General features: G+C 38.3%; 1 protein-coding gene across 6 annotated transcripts in view; it reads left to right on the forward strand.

Moving 5' to 3' along the window:
* Positions 1 to 26,428, forward strand: part of RGS22 (regulator of G protein signaling 22) — a 166,696-nt gene that overhangs the window by 55,192 nt on the left and 85,076 nt on the right. For 5 of the 6 annotated variants that reach the window (XR_007728202.1, XM_050801191.1, XM_050801192.1 and 2 more), the window contains exons 10-14: positions 574 to 748; positions 5,658 to 5,791; positions 11,264 to 11,378; positions 13,147 to 13,272; positions 14,195 to 14,296. Coding sequence is in view for 5 of the 6 variants with exons in the window: in XM_050801191.1 (XP_050657148.1) it covers positions 574 to 748; positions 5,658 to 5,791; positions 11,264 to 11,378; positions 13,147 to 13,272; positions 14,195 to 14,296 (652 nt within the window). In the remaining variant the exon portion in view is untranslated. The remainder of the gene's footprint in view (positions 1 to 573; positions 749 to 5,657; positions 5,792 to 11,263; positions 11,379 to 13,146; positions 13,273 to 14,194; positions 14,297 to 26,428) is intronic. The other variant, XM_050801193.1, reaches the window with a different exon arrangement.

Genomic DNA, 26,428 nt, shown 5'->3' on the forward strand with positions numbered 1-26,428 from the left:
CCAAGTACATTTCTTATTTATTTTACTAGAAACTGTAAGTTGTTTTAAAAATTCCTTTATGGATAGACAGATTTCTTTCCCTCCCTCCCTCCCTCCCTCCCTCCCTTCCTTCCTTTCTTTCTTTCTTTTTTTGGAGTTTCGCTCTTGTTGCCCAGGCTGGGGTGCAATGGCACAATCTTGGCTCACCACAACCTCCACCTTCTGGGTTCAAGCAATTCTCCTGCCTCACCCTTCCGAGTAGCTGGGGTTATAGGCACCCGCCACCATGCCCAGCGAATTTTTATATTTTTAGTTTTCTTATCAAGCAGCTAATAATTTGGACATAATTTTACTTATGATGTTTTTCCCAATGTATGTTGCCTTTTTATGTGAGTGAATGGAATTGCAGGCAGCTGACATATCATAGAAAAATATTTTTTCAAGGCTAGGCAGTAGAGAAAGAAGTAGAAGTTATTAGAAAAGGAGTATGGCAAGACTGTTAATTGTGAGCACAGCTATTATGTATTTTGTAGGCTTTTCATTTTTGAGGCTTATTGTTTAGTTCAATCTTACATTTATTTTTCCAACAAACAGGGCACCAAGATTCTGTGTTACTCATTCACCCTCAACAAAATACGCTAGTGCTGAACTGAAATTCTGGCACCTCCGTCAAGCAAAACCAAGGAAGGATATTGACCCTTTTCCACAAATGGCAACCCTCTTGCCATTAAGACCCAAATCTTGCATTCCACAGATACCTGAGATCCAGGTAGGGTGTACATTCATGTCTTGATCTCTACTAAGTTTGTAGTAAAATATGTATGCTTGAGTGTTTGTGCACTGATAATTTTCATTATAAGCTTTGTTGTGATTGTTGCTAATGTACAAGCTGCAACATTTAGGAAATAAGAAAACCTACAGTCTGTTCTTTACCAAGCAGCCAAAGTGAGCCTTTAAAAATATATAATCATGGCCGGGCACGGTGGCTCACGCCTGTAATACCAGCACATTGGGAGGTTGAGGCAGGCGGATCACGAGGCCAGGAGATCCAGACCATCCTGGCTAACATGGTGAAACCCCATCTCTACTAAAAATACAAAAAATTAGCCGGGCATGGTGGCAGGTGTAGCCCAGCTACTCAGGAGGCTGAGGCAGGAGAATGGCATGAACCCAGGAGGCGGAGCTTGCAGTGAGCTGAGATCACGCCACTGCTCTCCAGCCTGGGCAACAGAGCGAGACTCCGTCTCAAACTAAAAAAAAAAATATATATATATATACACACACACACACACACACACACACATATATATACACACACACACACGTGTATGTGTGTATATATGTGTGTGTGTGTGTGTATATATATGTGTGTGTGTGTGTATACACACATATATATACACATATATATGTGTGTGTGTGTGTGTGTGTATATATATATATATAAAAAATCATGCCACTCATCTTCTCAAAATTCTCCAGTGGTCTTCTTTTTCACTCTGAATAAAATCCAAAGTCTTTACACAGTTGTATAAGCTCCTGCTAACCCTCTGACTTCATTTCCTACCACTCTAACTTACTTCATTCCAACCACATTGGTGTCCTTGTTCTTCTTTGAAGGCACCACAGAAAAATCTCCAGGGCTTTGTGATTGCTTAGAGCACTCTTCCTCCAGATATGCACATGGCTTTTCCCCTCACTTCCTTTAGGTGTCTGCTCAAGTGCCACTTAATCAGAGAGGCTATTCTTGAGGCTTATTATTTCTATATAAGCGCACTTATGTAGAATAGCTCACATACCCTCCATCACTATCTATACCCTTTGCCCTCCTTTATTTTGCTTTACTATATTTATTACAATGTGATTTATCTCTTTATTGTCTTTTACCTCCTACTAGAATGTAAAGAACTTTTCTTTAAGTGCATTTCACCAGTGCCTAGAACAGTGCCTGGCACATAATAGTTGCTGAGTAAGTATAAATTAAATGAATGAGTGAGAAGTAGCAATAGCTGAATTGTAAGTCGTGAGCATTTTTTCAAATGGGGAAAACAGTACAAAACATAAAGGGGAAAACTTTAAAAAGAGAAGAAAAGTTAACTTACTTTGTAGAGAAGAAATAAATAACCCTACATTTTGGCATAGAGATGTAGTAACTGTAGATACTACCTGTGTTTCAGAAGTAAAGAGCCTTATTAGTCATAGTAGCCCTTAAAGGTGTCACATGTTAACTGTTATTGGCCATATAGTCACATACAACCTCTTGGAAAGATTGCTTTATATTCAGGATGTCTTATTTTAAAATGCAGGAAGATATATCATGCAGTTTTTAAAGTTTTACTTCTACAAGTAGTGTTTTAGAGCTGGAGGGACCTTAACCCTGTCTGTGGTTTAACTCTGGAAACATTAGAATCACCTGAAGAACTGTTCAGACATACCAGTGCCTGGGTCTCACCTTCAGAGATTCTGATTTAATTGATCTGGAATGGGTCAGAATTTTACTTTGTAAAATCAGGGGATTGGCTTACAACTGAAGTTCTCAACCCTTCCTGAACATTAGAGCCACATTTTAGAAGCTGCAATTTATTAAGATTCTCAGATGATTCATATGTGAAGCACTACTATCGACTGGTAGTTCTCAAGCTTTAGCAGAAAAGTCAGTTGAAGAACTTGTTAAAATAGAGATTCCTAGGCTTCACTCAGAGATCAAAATCCAGTAGTCCTGGGGTGGAACCCAAGGATTCATTTGCTTTTCTTTTTTTCTTCCTTTTTTTTGGAGATGGAGTTTCGTTTTTGTTGCCCAGGCTGGAGTGCAATGGTATGGTCTTGGCTCACCGCAACCTCCGCCTCCCAGGTTCAAGCAATTCTCCTGCCTCAGCCTCCCAAGCAGCTGGTATTACAGGCATCCCCCACCACGTCCAGCTAATTTTTTTTTGTATTTTTAGTAGAGATGGGATTTCACCATGTTGCCAGGCTGGTCTCAAACTCCTGACCCAGGTGATATACCCACCTCAGCCTCCCAAAGTGCTGGAATTACAGGCTTGAGCCACCCCGCCCGGCCTCATTTGCATTTCTAACAAGCTCTCTCCCTGGTGATGCTCTTGCTGCTGCTCTGGGGACCACATTTTAAGTTAATGTCACTTTAGTGCACAAATGTCTCCTCATCTTGGAGCTGTAGTACAGGAAGCACATCATCTGATAACATATGAACATTTGTACAAACAACATTATCAAGCTGAAAAGAAAGGGGGAAGAAAAAATAAGTGACGTGGTTAATGAAAGGAACTCGAATAAGAGAAGAGAACAATGCCAAAGGAGTGGGCAGAGATTAGCTTGTGTGAAAAAGTGGTATAAACGTGACTTCTCATCTGTTGTCTTCGTTTGACTTCCTGAAAATTATTACCATATGCTGTCATTGATGTTTTCTAGTTGAACAACTTATTCTGATCTTTCTCTCTCCTTGGCAGAAAATACTCTAAGGAATAGACCTCAATTCCATTTTATTTTTCCATTACAGAAACTAAGGTATAACTTACATACAGCAAAATTCAACCTTTTTAGTGTATAGTTCTGTAAATTTGGACAAAAGTATACATTGTGTACCCACCATCACACTCATGCTGTAGAGCAGTTCCTTTATACCGCCCTACGCTACAATCCACTGTGACCCTTTCTTAGGTTTTTTTTGTTTTGTATTTGTTTCCCCACCCATCCCCATCAGTTACTTTCTGGCTACTTCTAGCTTTCACCAAAGCCAGCAAGCTCAAAAAGTCTAATATAGGCCTTTGTCTATATGATATGTTAGTTTTTTTATTTTAAGAAGCCTTAAAAAATTATTGTGGTAGAAAACATAATATGGCCGGGCGCGGTGGCTCAAGCCTGTAATCCCAGCACTTTGGGAGGCCGAGACGGGCGGATCACGAGGTCAGGAGATCGAGACCATCCTGGCTAACACGGTGAAACCCCGTCTCTACTAAAAAATACAAAAAAACTAGCTGGGCGAGGTGGCGGGCGCCTGTAGTCCCAGCTACTCAGGAGGCTGAGGCAGGAGAATGGCATAAACCCGGGAGGCGGAGCTTGCAGTGAGCTGAGATCCGGCCACTGCACCCCAGCCTGGGCGACAGAGCAAGACTCCATCTCAAAAAAAAAAAAAAAGAAAACGTAATATAAAATTTGTCATCTTAATCATTTTTTATATGTATGGGTTCAGTAGTGTTAGTTATATTCACAATGTTGTGAAACAGATCTCTAGAAACCTTATTTATTAAGAAGCCTTAAAAAATTATTGTGGTAAAAAACATAACATAAAATTTGTCATCTTAACCATTTTTTATATGTATGGGTTCAGTAGTGTTAGTTATGTTCACAATGTTGTTAAACAGATCTCTAGAACTTTTTCATCCTGTAAATATGACTCTGCCCATTAAAGACCAACTCTCCTTTTTCCCATCCCCACAGACCCTGGTAACCACCACTCTACTTTCTGTTTCTATAAATTTGGCTACTTTTGTATTATCTACTTTAAATAATAAGCTCAGCCTCCTGTGGTAACTCTCATTTACAGAGTGTTGTTTAATGTCATGCTGTGTTCTGAATTACTAAAACAGATGTAAGCCCTTATATATGGGAAGTTATATATAGAATATACTTGTTATTAATTTTCTTTATAGAATTCTTAAAAATTATTAGTAGTTATTACATAGAGTATACATAAGGCTTTATTGTTTGTTCTGGATAATAAAATATTATAAGTATATTCCTTGCTTTCTTGCAATGTATATAATATTCTAATGGAAGTTGACATATTAGAAAAGTTTTGTATGTTTGTTTTTGAAATTATAAAAAATAATAAAACTACTGTAAATTTGGAAACTGGAGAAGAGACAAATCACTTCTGATCTCACCTACTTCCAGACAACTACTAACTTATTTTCTTTTAGGCTTCTTCTGTGAATTTGTTGTTTTACTGTACTTAGACTTTTGTTTTCTGATTATCTGTTTTATCATAAGGATTTATCCATGTGTGCCATCATTTTTGTAACTACTGCTTTTAAGTATTATAGAATGCTACATTTATGTATATTCCATTCTCCATTTGGACATTTAGTTGTTTATAATTTTTTTAATCCATGCATCTCATATTCTGGATTTAAATTGTTAACTTTTACCATAAATAACTCTTTAAGAATGGGAAAAATAACCATGAAAAAAAATGCCCCAAAATGGAAGGAAATAGTACTGTTAAGATATAGAGCCCTTCTTATGTGGACCAAGGGTATCTTTGTTTCATTTGCCTGCCCTGTGACCGCTGACACCACCACCCCCCAAGCCCTCGCCACACATACATACATCTAGCTCTAATACCTATTCAATTATAGAAAAAAGAATAGTTTTTACAACATTCTTTCTCCAGGAAAGAGTCTTCTTTCACAATGGTGGAAGTAAGGATATAAGCCTTTGGCTCTTCCTTTTTTATAGTCTAAATTGCTGTGTGATTCCACTTTGCTGCTTGCAAAAGTAGGAGTTGGAGAAGGAAAAAATTTCTATTCTAATGGGAAGCATTGTAGGAGGCAGAGTGAAAGAAAAAGTACTCTAGTGATCAGAATAAATTTGAGGTATAGGTGCGAGCTGTGCTTTTTTCTCTCTCTTATTTTCATTTTGCTCATTATGTTACCATCTTTTAGAAAGAAGAATTCAGCTTATCACAACCTCCCAAGTCTTCCAATAAATCACCTGGAGTAAAATCAGCAACTCAAAAGCCCTGGAAGAGTGCACTTTTGTATCCAGATTCTTCTAAGGATCATGTGATTGAGAAAGGGTAGGTGCAACTTTTTGTATCAAGTGCTTTTCTGCAATACTAAGATTTTTAGAGAATTTAAAAACTAAACAAAAATTAAAAACTAGTACTTTGATATTTTTACATGGGTTCTTAATTTTCAGTGATATGTATTAGAGGCTTATACTTTGCATGAGTACTCTAAATTAGGAGTAGAGTTCCAGATGTTAGTAATTCTCAAGGAGATCGATGCCTCTGATCTCCAGCTTCTCAAGACTTCTCTGAGAAGATTGTCCTCTAATTCTTTTTTGGCTCTATTCAATAATTCTATAGTTCTCAAATTTGAGAACTTATAAGACTCTCAAGAATATTGTCATTGTTACTGACCGGACATGGTGGCTCAGGGCTGTAATCCCAGCATTTTGGAGGCCAAGGCAAGTAGATTGCTTGAGCCTAGGAGCTTGAGACCAGCCTAGGTAATATAGTAAAATCATATCTACAAAACATTTAAAAAATTAGCCGAGTGTAGTAGCATGTGCCCGTAGTATCAGCTACTTGGAAGGCTGAGGGATGAGAATCACTTGAACCCGGGAGGCAGCGGTTGCAGTGAGCCCAGATCGTGCCACTGCACTGCACTCCAGCCTGGGTGACAGATTGAGATTCCATCTAAAAAAAAAAAAAAAAAAAAAAAAGAGGGATGAAGGGTTTACCAGTGTCTTTGACTCTCATAAGCAAACCCTCAGGAAAAAGCAGCCTCAAATGCCGAAATCACCTCTGTGAATTCTCTGGGTTTTGGCTCAGTTATTCTTGACTACATTGTTAGCACTCAGATGCCTTTAAGCAGATTTATTTTTGTAAGTTTTTTCAGCTTATCTAGTTGCCTTCTACCTGAGGTTGATCCAAATCACCTTCTCTGCCATTTCCAAAAGTAGCAGTTAATGAGCTTTTGTGGCATTGAAACTTTGCTTGCATTGTATAAATTAATTCTTTTTTCAAAAAATTGCAACAGTGTTCTGAAGGCACATGTATCTGTTAATTCTTACTGCATCCCCATGAAGAAGCCATTATCATCATTTTTCAAGTGATAAAACAAGTTAAAAGACATATAGGCAGGAGTTGACAGAAAAGCTGAATTTTGAAAACTATACATTGTTATGGCTAGAGTATCGAGTATTACAGTGAAAAAGTAGGAGATGAGCTGAAAAGATAAGTGAGGTTCAGAATGTGAAATTTCTTATCTGTCATATTAAATAATCGAGATTATTCTCTATGAACTCAAGAACAACTGGAGGGTTTTGTGTGTGTAATTTACTGAAATTGTCTTATTCTTAAAAATTAGAAATATAAACATAGTACAAAAATAGTGGCATGCTATACACTTGTTTAGTGCCTTGTTTTTTCATTTTAAATTTTCATTAAAATATCTTAGATTTTTTTCCATAGCAGTGATTGTGCTATAGCAATAGATATACCGTAATCTACTTTGATTCTTATTCTTGTCAACTTGCCTCCTCCTATGTCTGCTTCTTTCATTTTATACCATACTTTGCATTTGTACTCTATTGATGGACATGACATTGTTTCTATTTTTTTCTGTTACAAACAGTGTTATAGTGGATATTCTTATACATTGCTCTATTTCATATATATATATATATGTCCCCGTAAGGAAAGCATTGCCTTCATTTTTCAGGTGATGAAACAAGTGAAAAGACATACAGGCATGAGTTGAGAGAAAAGTTGAATTATTCAACATTAATTCAACAATTAATATTTGTTGAATATATATATAATATTTCATATATATGATAATTTCCTAAAAGAATTTTTGAGTCAAAGCTCATGTGCTTTTTAAATTTTGCTAGATAATATAAAATATCATTGGAGTTATAACAACTTATACTTCCTTCAGCATATATAAGAGTGCCTTTTTTTAACCATTCCTTTCCCAACTTAGTGTGCATTATCCTTGCTAAACAGATATATTTTAAAAACAGTATTTCTTATTTTGACTGAAGTTGAACATTTTTAAATATGTTTAAGAACTACTTCTACTTTATTTTCTGTGAATTTGTTATTCTCAGAAGGAGGAAAAGCAGGACTGGAGGAGGCAGATGATTTTAATTTGGCATGCTTCCTAGGTGAATGCTCCAGTGTATAGTACAGTATCAGGTACATAGTATGTGTTCAATTAATATTTGTTGAATGAAGGAATATAGAGCCTAAGGTATTCTTTTGTTTTGTTTTGTTTTTTTGAGTTGTCTTACTCTCTTGCCCAGACCAGAGTGCTATGGTGTTGAACTCCTGGGCTCAAGTCATCCTCCCACCTCAGCCTCGCAAGTAGCTAGGACTACAGGTGTGTGCCACCATGCCTGACTGATTTTTTTTTCATAGAGCTGGGTTCTCACAATGTTGCCCAGGCTGGTCTGGCCTCAAGCAATCCTCCTACCTCCCAAAATGCTGGGATTACAGGCATGAGCCACCAAGCCCAGCCAGTACTCCAGGGATGAGATGAAACTATATTGGGTTTCAGTTTCTCTACATCCGAATTTTTTGTGTGTTGACAATGTGAATTTTATCTAAATAAAAAATGTAAAACTACATTAGGATATACATTGGGATATACATATTCAAAACAGTTGAAATATAGGTTTGGAGCCCAGGAGACAGATCAATTACAAGTAGAAAATTGAGGAAGTATTACACTTTAGTGGATAGTTGAAGCTGTGGGCATGGATGAGATGATCATGAGAGAGAGAAAGAGCAGTATATAATGAGACCTAAGTTATCAAGGTTTATAGTAAAGGCAGAGAATAAGGAACTTGAAGAGAAGACCAAGAAAGGGTAATCTGGGAAAAAAAAAAGGGGGGAGGGTAATCTGAGAGATGGGAGATGTACAAATAAGGAAAGAGTGGTGTCATAGAAGCCAAGGGAAGGAAGAATTTTAGGCTGGGAATGGTGGCTCATGCCTGTAATTCCAGCACTTTGGGAGGCCAAAGTGGGTGGATCACTTGAGGTTAGGAGTTTGAGACCGGCCTGGCCAACATGGTAAAACCCCGTCTCTACTAAATATACAAAAATTAGCCAGGCATGGTGGCTTGCACCCTGTAATCCCAGTTACTCGGGAGGCTGATGCAGAATACATTTAACCCAGGAGGCAGAGGTTGCGGTGAGCCCAGATTGTGCCACTGCACTCCAGCCTGGGCGACAGAGTGAGGCTCTCAAACAAAAAAAAAAAAAACGAAACAAACAAACAAAAAAAACCCCAAACAAACAAAAAACCAGAATGAGCAGAATGAGTTGGGAAGTGTCCCCTCCCTCTTCTAATTTTGTAAGAATTTGGGAAGAACTGCATATTGGTTCTTCTTTAAGTACTTGATAGAGTTCACCAGTGAAGGCTTTTGGACCCAGCCCTTTTATTTGTGTGGGGTGATATCAAATTATTGATTTAATCTCTACTTGCTATAGGTCTATTCAGGTTTTCTTTCTTTTTGAGTAATTTTTGGTAATTTGTGTCTCTTTAGGAAATTTCTGTAAGGTTGGTATTGAGGTATCCTCTTTTATTCGTGATTTAAGTAATTTGAGTCCTCTCTTTTTCTTGGTTAGTCTAGCTAAATATTTTTGTTTGTTTGTTTGTTTTTCATGTTTTTTTTTTTTTGAGACAGAGTCTCACTCTGCCTAGCCTGGAGTGCAGTGGCACAACCTTGGCTCACTGTAACCTCCACCTCATGAGTTCAAGTGATTCTCCTGCCTCAGCCTCCTGAGTAGCTGGGATTACAGGTGCCCGCCCCCACCTCCGGCTCATTTTTGTATTTTTAGTAGAAACGGGGTTTCACCATGTTGACCAGGCTGGTCTCGAACTTCTGACCTCAAGTGATCCTTCCACCTCGGGCTCCGAAGTGTTGGGATTACAGGCGTGAGCCACCGTGCCCAGCCGCTAAAAGTTTTTCTTGGTTAGTCTAGCTAAAGGTTTTTGTTCTCATCAGAAAGAGTATTTTTAAAGTGAAGACTTGAGACTGTTGATATGCATAGAATAGAATCCAGAGGAAATGAAGAAGCTGATGATATATGAGAAAAAATGAAGGTCTCCATATTCAAAGGAGAATAGAGGGACAGGTTCAAGAGCCAAGGGAATGAGATTAACCATGGTCAGGAGGTGGGGCGCTTCTTCCTGAGACAACATGGAAAGAAGTAAGGATGGGTACAGGTGGATATGTTTGTTGTTCATATCAAGAATGCTTTCAGCTGCCAGTACCAGAAACCTAACTAACAATGGCTTAGATGAATTGACCTAATTTTTCTCACATAACAAGAAATCCCATGATAGGCAACTGTCAGTGTTGGTACAATAGATCAGAAAGATTAGGGCCTGAATCCTTGTGATGCTCTTGGCCTTTCCCTCATGGTCAGCAGTATTGCGGGTCCTAATATCAGGCTTTCAAGTCAGAGTGGAGGAGGAAGGGCAATTTCCATTAACCCTCTCCCTCTTGTCAGGAAAGCAAGCTTCTCAGAAGCTCCCTAGCACATTTCATTTTGTATCTCATTAGTCACAACTGTGTCTCATGGCTATGTCTCGCTGCAAGGGAGTCTTAGAAAGTTAATGTTTAGCTTTTTCAGAATCTCAGTGGTACTGTATATAGAAGCATGCCATTCTGCTACATGAGGAAATGGAAACTGAAGCATGTTGTACATACGTTTTGTGTGAGAAGAAACTGCAAGGTAATCTGCTGATGGAGTGGAGTAGAGGTATATTGGCAAGGTAGAATAGGCATGTTTTATGGAGCAAGAAAATAAGGCTTTAGAATAATTACAGCGTGGATGTGGGAGAGGGAGCTGGATAAAAAAATAGAAAAAGATAATGTCCAAAGTCATTAGTCTAACTCCAAAGTCTTCCATTATTTCACCCCAAACTAATCTATATAATTCCCTATGAATCTCACCTCTGTGAGGATTAAATATTATAATATGAATTATATCTAGCACAGTGTTTGGTATGTAGTATATAATGTTCACTTTTTAGTGTTAGTGTCTTCTTGCCCTAAGCAAATTATCTTTGCTGCCTTTTAAACAAGGATTTCCATACCCACCTTCATTTATTGCTCACTATTTTCCTATCTAAAGAGCCCCTCTAAAACACATTAAAATTTTTTTGAATTTTATCAAAACACAAATAAATATTTTATTTTTAAATTACTAATATAGGTTGAAGGAATTTCTCATTCTTGCCCTCTCAAAATATTTATTATCCATCCCAGTCATTTGGCATCTATAATAAACCCTCTTGAATTCATCTAACCAGTAGTTATTTTGAGAATTGTCTTCCTATATAACTATGACTCATTCTCTGAACCACCACTTCAGGGCTAGAACGATGTTTATCCTTTTATTCCTGAGTCACATTGCTCAGAAGTACTCTTAAGATTTGGTGCTATGTATACCAAAAGTGCTCAGAATTTGTTTGTTGATCAGTTAGTTCTCATTCGTATAATTTTAGTTCTCGTCCTTATAATTTAGGTCAAAGCACGTATCAGAAAGCAGCAACGTCATTCACTTAACATCTTTTACTGACATTTCCGAATGTCTCAAGCCCCAGCTGGATAGAAGATACGCTTATACAGAAGAACCTAAGGTGAGTATTTTGAGGACTCATAAATATTTTGAGGACTCATAAAATATGAGTCCTCATATTTTGAGGACTGAATAAACCTGATTGTTCATTTAACTGATCAATATCTCCTGATTTTAGAGAATTTGTATTGATTTATCATAATATTTTATCTTTACTAAGCAATACATTTGATTTTTTTCCTTGCCATAGGATTTTTACACAAATATTTCCTCTGTGTTTTCCTTTTGTAGTACCATGGTTCTATATACTGCATTGATAACTGTTTTCAACGACAATGGTGTTCTGGTTTTGGTATGATGACACTTGAAAGAAAAATAGTATTTGATATTACGTTTTAGAAGCCTATAATTTTTTTTTTGAGACAGAGTCTTGCTCTGTTGCCCAGGCTGTAGTGCTGTGGCATGGTCTTGGCTCACTACAATCTCCACCTCCCTGGTTCAAACAATTCCCTGCCTCAGCTTCCCAAGTAGCTAGGACTATAGGCGCATGGCACCACACCCTGCTAATTTTTTTTTGTATTTTCAGTAGAGATGGGGTTTCACCATGTTGCCCAGACTGGTCTCAAACTACTGACCTCAGGCAATCTGCTCGCCTCGCCCTCCCAAAATGCTGGGATTACAGGCATGAGCCACCACATCTGGCCGAAGCCTAGAATTTTTAAAGGGCAGGGTGTTTCCACAGTACAGCTACCCTGATAATGTGGATTTAATGCACTAGTTCTAGAGGAAAACTTCACATTCCCTAAGAATTATACTTTAGGTAGAAACCTTGGCAGTCCTAATACAGTCTGAACACTTAGCTATAATTTTGCATAACTATTTATTTTATTCTATGCTAATGGTACCCCATTTCTTTTAATTAGTTTTTTTTTTCCTACTAAAATAATGATTTTTTTTTTTTTAGTTTGGAATGCTGATAGTTAAACATAGTAAAACATTAAATTCTCACTTCAGAATTTGTTTAGCAGGCAGGTAGAGAGGTGGAGAAATGGAGAGGCAGTAGGACAAAAAAAGAGTGAGAACCTTACTTAAACCCTAAATTTTTTGTACCATTATTGTCTTATTACAAAGAAGTAGTCTATGAGTTCTGTAAAACAAATAGCAAAGAGTTAAACTGAATAGTAGATGCCCTTTCATATTCTAAAGTCACTCCTGTGCTTGGAGAAATAGCCAACTTTCTGTGTTTCAAAAATTGTATGAGGGTTGCCAGTGCTGTTGGCAGAGAAGCCTATAAACAGCAAAATTTTATGAGAACTTATACTGCCATTTACACTGTGCAGGCCATGACCTACACAGGGTGAGACTGTCCAAGAGGGACCCCCTAAGGATAGTTAATGAGCTGCACCAAGAGGCCTTAGAGATAGTTCTCATCATAACCCTCTGTAGCTATAATAGCAGCACTTCAAGGCTAAAATAACATTCAATATGTATGAAAGAGGCCACCAGCAGGATTTGGAATACTCCTAAAATGGTCTTACTTTGCCTGAAACATGAAAATAATTGAAGCTGGGAAGTTGTTTCAACATTAAGTTTAAAATCAGATTGGTTTATAATAGAATATATTCTGTGACTATAGTTGGGCTCCACAAATGAATGTTATATGACTCTCAAATGCAAACATACTGCATTAATTACATATATGGTACAAAAATAAAATAGTCCAGTGGGAAAATGACAGCATGGTAGAGTTTATGAAATCCTGTTGTGTAATGCCATAAAAAAATTACTGTGTTTTTGGGTGGATAATAGACTTCTGTTTTGTTATGTAGGTTAAAACCGTGTCAGATGTTGGTGCCTTGGGAGGATTTGACATGGAAAATTTGTTGCAATCTTTGTATGTAGAAAACAGAGCTGGATTCTTCTTTACTAAATTCTGCGAGCATTCAGGAAACAAGGTATAAAAGAATTATTTAAAATTTAATTTTATAATTTTACTTCATTTAAAAATAAGAGACATCGAAATAAGTGCTCACATAATTATATTTGATGTTAAAATTCTCATCTGTGATAAGAAAATTCACATTTAATATTTAGTAAATATTTAAGCATCTCAATTATAATTATTTTGTTCATCCTACAATTACAAATTACAATGAATGGTGGCAAAATTATTTCCAGTTGATTTTTCAAAATTAAAAAAAAAAATCAGTCTTACTTTTGTGAAAATGAAAAGTATTGGCCAGGTGCGGTGGCTCATGCTTGTAATCCCAGCACTTTGGGAGGCCGAGGCAGATGGATCATTTTAGGTCAAGAGTTCGAGACCAGCCTGGCCAACACGGTGAAACCCCATCTCTACTAAAATACAAAAATTAGCTGGGCGTGGTAATGCATGCCTGTAATCCCAGCTACTCGGGAGGCTGAGGTGGGAGAATCTCTTGAGCCTGGAGGTGGTTGTTGCGGTGAGCCGAGATCACATCCCTGCACTCCAGTCTGGGTGAGAGAGTGAGACCCTGTTTCAAAAGAAAAAAAAAGTATTTAACTGGTTCATTTACTAGAGTAATGTTTGATTCTGCGGTAATATACATTGCCCATATATATCAAAATACGTGGTTACTCCTTAACTGTTAACTAGAATATTTACTATTTTAATGACTAATTATGTGAGAGGCATACATACAAAAATATAATCTTCCAGCAACAATATCAGTAAATATTTTGTGTGTTGCCAGTTTGTGATAGAAGATTAAAACCATCTTAAATGGAACCTGATTTATGGTAACAGCAAGGAGCTAAACAGTTACTTATATTTGAAATTAGAGCTTTGTAAGAGTTTTAATAATTAGGTGGTAATAATTTATGTACTTTTTCCATCTGTAGTTGTGGAAGAACAGCGTGTACTTTTGGTTTGACCTGCAGGCTTATCATCAGCTTTTCTACCAGGAAACACTTCAGCCTTTTAAAGTATGCAAGCAAGCACAAGTACGTAGTAAATAATACTGGTTCGATGTGAAGCACTAAGTACACAGAGAAATGAATATTGTGTCCAGTCCCAAACAAGAGATATCTGGGATCGCAGGCAAAAAGGCAGCAATTAAATTGTTGCCATGGGATTACTTTATTTAAATGTCAGCAGAATATTATTTTATAATATGATTTGTGAGTTTTCAGTTTTCTCTCTTTTATTTGGTTTGCTTTATTTTCTCTTGCCAACTACTTGTTCTTCTGACAAAGAACGTCTTTTTTTTTTTTTTTTTTTCTAATTTATACCTTTTTGGTTTGGTTGTGAGTGATTTAAAAGAAAACCCTGAGAATGGACATGTAATGAATCATTGAAGTGATTGGGAGCAGAGACATTGACCAACGTTGCTCTCTGAGCTTCCTGCAGATATCAGCTGTTGGACATACTAGGCTGTTGACTTGGTATGAGCAGGAAAAGATGTTGACTGAGTATGCAGTGCAAGCCCCATGTAGTTGTTCAGGCTTCAGTTCTGCATGGCGTAGGAGACAGACACTCAGGGAGTAGAGGAAAGAATGTTTCAAGACCACCCTGAAGCCAAATAGAGGAGGAAAGAAAAAAAAAATAGACGGGGAAGAACAGAGGATTCTCTGTAAAAGGAGACAGAGAAAATAGCCTCTTTTGTGGGGAAGAAGGAAAGGGAACAGAATTGTGACTCAAGCTGACTTATTTTCGCAGTTTTTTATTTTCAGGCTCTTCTGTTCTTTTTTGGAGACGGCTCTCCAAGCCTAGAAAAGTGCTAATCACTTCTATATCTGTTCACCGCTTAAGTGATTCTTACAATCCAGAATAACTGCATTCCAGAGGACCTCCCCCTGAACAATGCTAAGGAAACTAGCTTCATCATTTTATTTATTATCTTATCATCTTATTTGATGTATCATAGTGTACTGCTGAATGTTCATAGTTACTTCCCCCACCCTGACTCTGGCATTAGTAACTATACTTTGTAAATCATCTGACAAAGTTTTGTACTTTTTACTGTGAGAATAAGGACTTCAGCTCCTACATAGCCCATATCTGTCTCCATGAAATCATGAAATTATATCTAATTTACTAGCACCATTTCTGAGACCACACAGTTGACTGCTCTGTTTGTTAATCCTTTGCCTGTAATTCTCTATTTATCCTCCTCCTCCTAACCTATTGCCCCTGTCTGTTCAAGTACAATGCATTACTTTTTTATGTTTTCACTACTACAAAGAGTATTCCTCCAAAAATCATCAGCTGCCCAATTAAGTGAGTTTTTTCCTTAATAATTTTCATATTTCTATGACCTTGTAAAAGAGAAAATTCAATTTGAGCTTGGTTTACTTGTTAATTATTAGTAATAAATGATTGTAAAACCACACAGTTTTGGTTACTTGAAGGTGGATGATTCTGTTTTGGGATTTTCAAGGTCTATAAGGTTTTTATCTTTTCCTAGGTTCTCTTTTGGATAATTAAAGCAGAGTGAGAGGAAAACAATGGAGACATTTGCTTTTAGGAATGAAGAAAGATAAAAGAAGCAAATCTATGGATTTTTTGTTTTGTTTTGTTTTGTTTTTACATACTTGCTCTTTGCATCTATAGTTATTTTACTTTGTCTTACTTTTTTATTTATTTACATTTTTAGAGACAGGATCTTGCCTTGACACCCAGGCTGGAGTGTAGTGGAGGGATCATAGCTCACTGCAGCCTTGAACTCTTGGGTTCAAGGGATCCTGCTGCCTCAGCCTAAGTGCTGGGGTTACAGGCCTGCACCATCGTGCCCAACTTTATTTTTCTGGTTAGAGAAGCAATTGTCTAAATTGATTTAGGTTTTAATTATCCCAGGTTTCTGTGACTTCAGATACAAGAACTGCCTGTAGTACTATAATCCTAGAGATTCATTTTATGGTATGAAATGCTATTTGTTTCTTTATAATAGATACATGATTCTCTTCAGGGGTAAATTTACAGTTCAGATGTTTGGATTGATAATGCCAATGGCAGAATACAATAAACTAGACTGTGTTAAAATTGCTATGGGCCTGGTGTGATGGCTCATGCCTGTAATCCCAGTACTTGGGCAGGCTGAGGCAGGAGGATTGCTTGAGCCCAGGAGTTCAAGGCCAGCTTGGACAACAAAGTCAGACCGCATATCTATAAAAAATATAAAAAGTAGCCAGGCATAGTGATGTGCACCTGTAGTCGTAGGTACTGGAGAGGCTGAGGTGGGAGGATCACTTGAGCCCAGGAGTTCGAGGCTGCAGTAAGCTATGATTACACCATCACACTCCAGTCTGGGGGGCAGAACAAAACCCTGACTCAAAATAAATAAAATAAAGTTTCTATGAACTTGATTTTATATTGTTTTCAAATATCTGCCAAGTTGTATGCTAGGAGACCGAGATTGGATTTCAAGAGACTTACATGATTTTCTATACATAAACCCTGACATTTTATTGCCCCATGAAATATTACAGAAATATCTTTATTCAGGCTAGATGGGGAAGGGCATATCAGTAACAGTGATTAGCATGACTAAAGAGTCCAAGAGTTTGAAGTAGTGTCTTGGGTACACCCTGAATATTTTACCACATGGCTTCAAAATAGACTAGTACACAGTTGGAAACCAATTTAAATGGTGTTGGCAAGGATAAAGGGAATCACCACCATAGTGTAGAGATATCTTTGACCCTAGCAACAGCTTGCCAAGGAACAATATACCACTGCTAAGATTTGGAGACTAGATTGTTCCTATAGACAGTTCTACAGTTGTTTTTTTTTTTTAATTTGGAGATTTTTCTTTTATTTCAATTTTATTTTTTCTTTAAAAAATTTTTTATTATATTTTAAGTTCTAGGGTACATGTGCACAATGTGCAGGTTTGTTCCATAGGTCTATGTGTGTCATGTTGGTTTGCTGCACCCATCAATTCATCATTTACATTAGGTATTTATCCCAATGCTATCCCTCCCCCAGGCCCCCACCCCCTGACAGGCCCCAGCGTGTGATGTTCCCTGCCCTGTGTCCAGGTGTTCTCATTGTTCAATTCCCACCTGTGACTGAGAACATGCGGTGTTTGGTTTTCTGTCCTTGTGATAGTTTGCTGAGAATGATGGTTTCCAGCTTCATCCATGTCCCTACAAAGGGCATGAACTCATCCTTTTTTATGGCTGCATAGTGTTCCATGGTGTATATCTGCCACATTTTCTTAATCCAGTCTATCATTGATGGACATTTGGGTTGGTTCCAAGTCTTTGCTATTGGGAATAGTGCCGCAATAAACATACGTGTGCATGTGTCTTTATAGCAGCATGATTTAAAATCCACTGGGTATATACCCAGTAATGGGATCACTGGGTCAATGGTATGTCTGGTTCTAGTTCCTTGAGGAATCGCCACACTGTCCTCCACAATGGTATAACTAATTTACACTCCTACCAACAGTGTAAAAGTGTTCCTATTTCTCCACATCCTCTCCAGCACCTGTTGTTTCCTGACTTTTTAATGATCGCCATTCTAACTGGTGTGAGATGGTATCTCATTGTGGTTTTGATTTGCATTTCTCTGATGACTAGTGATGATGAGCATTTTTTCATGTGTCTGTTGCCTGCGTAGATGTCTTCTTTTGAGAAGTGTCTGTTCATATCCTTTGCCCACTTTTTGATGGGGTTTTCTTTTCTTGTAAATTTGTTTGAGCTCTTTGTGGATTCTGCATATTAGTCCTTTGTCAGATGGGTAGATTGCAAATATTTTCTCCCATTCTGTAGGTTGCCTGTTCACTCTGGTGGTAGTTTCTTTTGCTGTGCAGAAGCTCTTCAGTTTAATTAAATCCCACTTGTCTATTTTGGCTTTTGTTACCATTGCTTTTGGTGTTTTAGTCATGAAGTCCTTCCCCATGCCTATGTCCTGAATGGTATTGCCTAGGTTTTCTTCTAGGGTTTTTATGGTTTTACGTCTAACATTTAAGTCTTTAATCCATCTTGAATTAATTTTTGTATGAGGTGTAAGGAGGGGATCCAGTTTCAGCTTTCTATATGGCTCGCCAGTTTTCCCAGCACCATTTATTAAATAGGGAATCCTTTCCCCATTTCTTGTTTTTGTCAGGTTTGTCAAAGATCAGATGGTTGTAGATGTGTGGTGTTATTTCTGAGACCTCTGTTCTGTTCCATTTGTCTATATCTCTGTTTTGGTACCAGTATCATGCTGTTTTTGGTTACTGTAGACTTGTTCTATAGTTTGAAGTCTGGTAGCGTGATGCCTCCAGTTTTGTTCTTTTGGTTTAGGATTGTCTTGGCAAAGTGGGCTCTCTTTTGGTTCCATATGAACTTTAAAGTAGTTTTTTCCAATTCTGTGAAGAAAGTCATTGGTAGCTTGATGAGGTTGGCATTGGACAGTATGGGCATTTTCATGATATTGATTCTTCCTATCCATGAGCATAGAATGTTCTTCCATTTGTTTGGGTCCTCTTTTATTTCATTGAGCAGTGGTTTGTAGTTCTCCTTGCAGAGGTCCTTCACATCCCTTGTAAGTTGGATTCCTAGGTATTTTATTCTCTTTGTAGCAATTGTGAATGGGAATTCACTCATGATTTGGCTCTCTGTCCGTTGTTGGGGTATAGGAATGCTTGTGATTATCGCACATTGATTTTGTATCCTGAGACTTTGCTGAAGTTGCTTATCAGCTTAAGGAGATTTGGGGCTGAGACGATGGGGTTTTCTAAATATACAATCATATCATCTGCAAACAGGGACAATTTTACTTCCTCTTTTCCTAATTGAATACCCTTTATGTCTTTCTCTTGCCTACTGCCCTTGCCAGAACTTCCAACACTATGTTGAGTAGGAGTGGTGAGAGGGGGCATACTTGTCTCGTACTCGTTTTCAAAGGGAAAGCTTCCAGTTTTTGCCCATACAGTATAATATTGGCTGTGGGTTTGTCATAAATAGCTCTTATTATTTTGAGATACATTCCATCAATACCTAGTTTTTCGAGAGTTTTTAGCATGAAGGGCTGTTGAATTTTGTCAAAGGCCTTTTCTGAATCTATTGAGGTAATCATCTGGTTTTTGTCATTGGTTCTGTTTATGTGATGGATTACACTTATTGATTTGCACATGTTGAACCAGTCTTGCATCCCATGGATGAAGCAGACTCGTTCGTGGTGGATAAACTTTTTGATGTACTACTGGATTTGATTTGCCAGTATTTTATTGAGGATTTTCGCATCGATGTTCATCAAGGATATTGGTCTAAAATTCTCTTTTTTTTTGTTGTATCTCTGCCAGGATTTGGTATCAGGATGATGCTGGCCTCATGAAATGAGTTAGGGAAGGATTCCCTCTTTTTATATTGTTTGGAATAGTTTCAGAAGGAATGGTGCCAGCTCCTCCTTGTACCTCTGGTAGAATTTGACTGTGAATCTGCCTGGTCCTGGACTCTTTTTTTGGTTTGTAGGCTATTAATTACTGCCTCAATTTCAGAGCCTGTTATTGGTCTATTCAGAGATTCAACTCTTCCTGGTTTAGTCTTGGGAGTGTGTATGTGTCCAGGAATTTATCCATGTCTTCTAGATTTTCTAGTTTATTTGTGTAGAGGTGTTTATAGTATTCTCTCATGGTAGTTTGTATTTCTGTGGGATCAGCGGTGATATCCCCTTTATTATTTTTTATTGCATCTATTGGATCTGTCTTTTCTTCTTTATTAGTCTTGCTAGCAGTCTATCAATTTTGTTGATCTTTTCAAAAAACCAGCTCCTGTATTCATTGATTTTTTTGAAGGGTTTTTGTGTCTCTATCTCCTTCAGTTCTGCTGTGATCTTAGTTATTTCTTGTCTTCTGCTAGCTTGTGAATTTGTTTGCTCTTGCTTCTCTAGTTCTTTTAATTGTGATGTTAGGGTGTCAATTTTAGATCTTTGCTGCTTTCTCTTGTGGGCATTTAGTGCTATAAATTTCCCTCTACACACTATTTTAAATGTGTCCCTGAGATTCTGGTATGTTGTGTCTTTGTTCTCATTGGTTTGAAAGAACATTTTTATTTCTGCCTTCATTTTGTTATTTACCCAGTAGTCACTCAGGAGCAGGTTGCTCAGTTTCCATGCAGTTGTGTGGTTTTGAGTGAGTTTCTTAATCCTGAGTTCTAATTTGATTGCATTGTGGTCTGAGAGACAGTTTATTGTAATTTCTGTTCTTTTGTATTTGCTGAGGAGCATTTGAGTTCCAATTAGGTGGTCAGTTTTAGAATAAGTGCGATGTGGTGCTGAGAAGAATGTATATTCTGTTGATTTGGGGTGGAGAGTTCTGTAGATGTCTATTAGGTCCGCTTGGTGCAGAGCTGAGTTCAAGTCCTGGATATCTTTGTTAACCTTCTCTGTCGCTGATCTGTCTAATGTTGACAGTGGGGTGTTAAAGTCTCCCATTATTATTGTGTGGGAGTCTGAGTTTCTTTGTAGGTCTCTAAGGACTTGCTTTGTGAATCTGGGTGCTCCTGTATTGGGTGCATATATATTTAGGATAGTTAGCTCTTCTTGTTGAATTGATCCTTTTACTATTATGTAATGGCCTTCTTTGTCTCTTTTGATCTTTGTTGGTTTAAAGTCTGTTTTATCAGAGACTAGGATACCCCTGCCTTTTTTGCTTTCCATTTGCTTGATAGATCTTCCTCCATCCCTTTATTTTGAGACTATATGTGTCTCTGCATGTGAGATGGGTCTCCTGAATACAGCACACTGATGGATCTTGACTCTTTATCCAATTTGCCAGTCTGTGTCTTTTAATTGAGGCATTTAGCCCATTTACATTTAAGGTTATTATTGTTATGTGTGAATTTGATCCTGTCATTATGATGTTAGCTGGTTATTTTGCTCATTAGTTGATGCAGTTTCTTCCTAGCATCGATGGTCTTTACAATTTGGCATGTTTTTGCAGTGACTGGTACCGGTTGTTTCTTTCCATGTTTAGTGCTTCCTTCAGGAGCTCTTGTCAGGCAGGCCGGGTGGTAACAAAATCTCTTAGCATTTGCTTGTCTGTAAAGGAATTTATTTCTCCTTGACTTATGAAGCTTAGTTTGGCTGGATATGAAATTCTGGGTTGAAAATTCTTTTCTTTAAGAATGTTGAATATTAGCCCCCACTCTCTTCTGGCTTGTAGTGTTTCTGCCAAGAGTTCTGCAGTTTTTTTTGACATTACATACTTGCTTCAGTGAGAGGGCACTACTAGAGAATGAAACAGACCTGGGGACTACTGTCTTTTGTAACTTGTGAAATCTTTCAAATAAGCTATATCCTAACAAAAATTATGCATTTAGAATCTATCACTCTCCATAGCATGCATAATGATATTTAAATAAAAATAAGTAAACGTATGAAACAAAAATTTAAACATGTTCAGGTATACACACACTCACACACACATACACACACACACACCAAATTTTAAAAATAAGAAATGTAGGGGGGCAGTTCCAAGATGGCCGAGTAGGAACAGCTCCAGTCTACAGCTCCCAGCGTGAGCGACGCAGAAGACGGGTGATTTCTGCATTTCCAGCTGAGGGACCAGGTTCATCTCACTTGGGCATGTCGGGCAGTGGGTGCAGGACAGTAGGTACAGCCCACCGAGCAAGAGCCGAAGCCTCACCCAGGAGCGCAAGGGGACAGGGAATTCCCTTTCCTAGCCAAGGGAAGCCGTGACAGACAGCACCTGGAAAATCGGTTCTCGCCCACCCTAATACTGTGCTTTTCCAAGGGTGTTAGCAAACAGCACACCAGGATATTATATCCCACGCCTGGCTTGGAGGGTCCCACGCCCAATGAGCCTTACTCATTGCTGGCACAGCTGTCTGAGATCTAACGGCAAGGTGGCAATGAGGCTGTGGGAGGGGCTCCCGCCATTGCTGAGGCTTAAGTAGGTAAACAAAGCGGCTGAGAAGTTCAAACTGGGTGGAGCCCACCTCAGCTCAAGGAGGCCTGCCTGCCTGCCTCTGTAGACTCCACCTCTGGGGGCAGGGCATAGCCAAACAAAAGGCAGCAGAAACCCCTGCAGATTTAAATGTCTCTGTCTGACGGCTTTGAAGAGAGTAGTGGTTCTCCCAGCATGGAGTTTGAGATCTGCGAATGGACAGACTGCCTCTTCAAGTGGGTCCCTGACCCCCGAGTAGCCTAACTGGGAGGCACCTCCCAGTAGGGGCAGACTGACACCTCACACGGCCGGGTACCCCTCTGAAACAAAGCTTCCAGAGGAATGATCAGACAGCAATATTTGCTGCTCAGCAATATTCACTCTTCTGCAGCCTCCGCTGCTGATGCCTAGGCAAACGGGGTCTGGAGTGGACCTCCAGGAAACTCCAACAGACCTGCAGCTGAGGGTCCTGACTGTTAGAAGGAAAACTAACAAACAGGAAGGACATCCACACCAAAACCCCATCTGTACGTCACCAACATCAAAGACCAAAGGTAGATAAAACCACAGAGATGGGGAAAAAACAGAGCAGAAAAGCTGAAAATTCTAGAAAGCAGAATGCCTCTCCCTCTCCACAGGAACACAACTCCTTGCCAGCAATGAAACAAAACTCAACGGAGAATGACTTTGACAAGTTGAGAGAAGAAGGCTTCAGACAATCAAACTTCTCCAAGCTAAAGGATGATGTTCGAACCCATCGCAAAGAAGCTAAAAACCTTGAAAAAAGATTAGACAAATGGCTAACTAGAATAACCAATGTAGAGAAGTCCTTAAAGGACCTGATGGAGCTGAAAACCATGGCACGAGAACTACGTGATGAATGCACAAGCTTCAGTAACCAATTTGATCAACCAGAAGAAAGGGTATCAGTGATTGAAGATCAAATGAATGAAATGAAGTGAGAAGAGAAGTTTAGAGAAAAAAAAGTAAAAAGAAACGAACTAAGCCTCCAAGAAATATGGGACTATGTGAAAAGACCAAATCTACGTATGACTGGTGTGCCTGAAAGTGACAGGGAGAATGGAACCAAGTTGGAAAACACTCTGCAGGATATTATCCAGGAGAACTTCTCCAACCTGGCAAGACAGGCCAACATTCAAATTCTGGAAATACAGAGAGCACCTCAAAGATACTCCTCGAGAAGAGTGACCAAGACACATAATTGTCAGATTCACCAAAGTAGAAATGAAAAAAAAAATGTTAAGGGCAGCCAGAGAAAACGGTCTGGTTGCCCACATAAAAACTCTCAATAAATTTGGTATCATGGGACGTATCTCAAAATAATAAGAACTGTTTATGACAAACCCATAGCCAATATCATACTGAATGGGCAAAAACTGGATTCCCTTTGAAAACTGGCACAAGACAGGGATGCCCTCTCTCACCACTCCTATTCAACATAGTGTTGGACATTCTGGCAAGGGCAATCAGGCAGGAGAAAGAAATAAAGGGTATTCAATTAGGAAACGAGGAAGTCAAATTGTCTCTGTTTGCAGATGGCATGATTGTATATTTAGAAAACCCCATCGTCTCAGCCCAAATCTCCTTAAGCTGATAAGCAACTTCAGCAAAGTCTCAGGATACAAAATCAATGTGCAAAAATCAGAATCATTCCTATACGCCATTAACAGACAAACAGAGAGCCAAATCATGAGTGAACTCCCATTCACGATTGCTACAAAGAGAATAAAATACCTAGGAATCCAACTTACAAGGGATCTGAAGAACCTCTTCAAGGAGAACTACATGCCACTGCTCAACAAAATAAAAGAAGACACATACAAATGGAAAAACATTCCATGCTTATGCATAGGAAGAATCAATATTGTGAAAATGACCATACTGCCCAAAGTAATTTATAGATTCAATGCTATACCCATTAAGCTACCACTGACTTTCATCACAGAATTAGAAAAAACTACTTTAAACTTCATATGGAACCAAAAAAGAGCCCGCATTGCCAAGACAATCCTAAGCCAAAAGAACAAAGCTGGGAGCATCACGCTGACTTCAAACTATATTGCAAGGCTACAGTAACCAAAACAGCATGGTACTGGTACCAAAACAGATATATAGAACAATGGAACAGAACAGAGGCCTCAGAAATAACACCACACATTTACAACCATCTGATCTTTGACAAACCTGACAAAAACAAGAAATGGGGAAGGATTCCCTATTTAATAAATGGTGCTGGGAAAACTGGCTAGCCATATGTAGAAAGCTGAAACTGGATCCCTTCCTTACACCTTATACAAAAATTAATTCAAGATGGATTAAAAACTTCAGTGTTAGACCTAAAACCATAAAAACTCTAGAAGAAAGGCAATACCATTCAGGACATAGCATGGACAAGGGCTTCATGTCTAAAAAAACCAAAAGCAATGGCAACAAAAGCCAAAATTGACAAGTTGGACCTAATTAAACTAAAGAGCTCCTGCACAGCAAAAGAAACTACCATCAGAGTGAACAGACAACCTACAGAATGGGAGAAAATTTTTACAATCTACTCATCTGACAAAGGACTAATATCCAGAACCTACGAAGAACTCAAACAAATTTACAAGAAAAAAACAACCCCATCAAAAAGTGGGCAAAGGATATGAACAGACACTTCTCAAAAGAAGACATCTACGCAGGCAACAGACACATGAAAAAATGCTCATCTTCACTGGCCATCAGAGAAATGCAAATCAAAACCACAATGAGATACCATCTCACACCAGTTAGAATGGCGATCATTAAAAAGTCAGGAAACAACAGGTGCTGGAGAGGATGTGGAGCAATAGGAACACTTTTACACTGTTGGTGGAACTGTAAACTAGTTCAACCACTGTGGAAGCCAATGTGGCAATTTGTCAAGGATCTAGAACTAGAAATACCATTTCACCCAGCCATCCCATTATTGGGTATATACCCAAAGGATTATAAATCATGCTGCTATAAAGACACATGTACACGAATGCTTATTGCAGCACTATTCACAATAGCAAAGACTTAGAAGCAACCCAAATGTCCATCAATGATAGACTGGATTAAGAATATGTGGTACATATACACCATAGAACACTATGCAGCCATAAAAAGGGAAGAGTTCATGTCCTTTGTAGGGACATGGATGAAGCTGGAAACCATCATTCTCAGCAAACTATCACAAGGACAGAAAACCAAACACTGCATGTTCTCACTCATAGGTGGGAATTGAACAATGAGAACACTTGGACACAGGAAGGGGAACATCACACCAGGGCCGGTCGTGGGGTGGGGGTAGGGGGGAGGGATAGTATTAGGAGATATACCTAATGTAAATGACGAGTTAATGGGGTGCAGCACACCAACATGGCACATGTATACATTTGTAACAAACCTGCACGTTGTGCACATGTACCCTAAAACTTAAAGTATAATCCAAAAATATATATTTGACAAGGTAAAGAAAAAAAAAAAGAAATAAGAAGGGGGAAGAAAGAGTCTACAAGAAGTATTATATGGAAAATGTAGGAATTAGTGAATGAAGAGCTTAGGTAAGAATGAAATGGAAATGAGTAATAAGAGAATTGCTAGGTAAATCCACAGCACTTTTACCACAAAGTGCTATTTAATATAAGGAAATTCTTGCAGCAGTGTCAGATTTTTGTCTTATTGGGTTGGACATCAGGGTAACACACTGTTATTTTAATATATCATCTAGATCAGAGGCTATATGACATAGAAGGCAAAAAACATCACAGAATGTGGCACTGAAAGACATGAATTATTTACATTCTCCTAGTTACTAGCTGGGTAAACTTTGTGAGGTCAGTTAGTTTTAATAGGTCTTGGTTTCATGTTCTGTAAAATATGGATAGTGATAATGTTTTACATTTTGTTTCCCTCTACTGGTTTGGAAGTTACATATTATATTTCTCTTTTTACCCTTACAGTTTTGACATGTATACTGAAATCCATGAAGTCTAAAATTAATCGTTATCTTCATCCTCCTCTCAAATAAATAAAGGATCTTAGAACACTTTAATTCTACCATACCTTGCCCATTTTCCATATAATTTTTGTACATTATTTTTGTTAATTTTGGCTTTTACCCTCCTAGTAGTCATCATTACTTTTTTAATACTGTCAATGTTTGTGTCCGTTTATTCACAAATTCCTTGCTTGCTTTTGCTTTTTGTGTCAT

This window comes from Macaca thibetana, chromosome 8 (assembly GCF_024542745.1).
Source record: "Macaca thibetana thibetana isolate TM-01 chromosome 8, ASM2454274v1, whole genome shotgun sequence".
Taxonomy (NCBI): Eukaryota; Metazoa; Chordata; class Mammalia; order Primates; family Cercopithecidae; genus Macaca; species Macaca thibetana.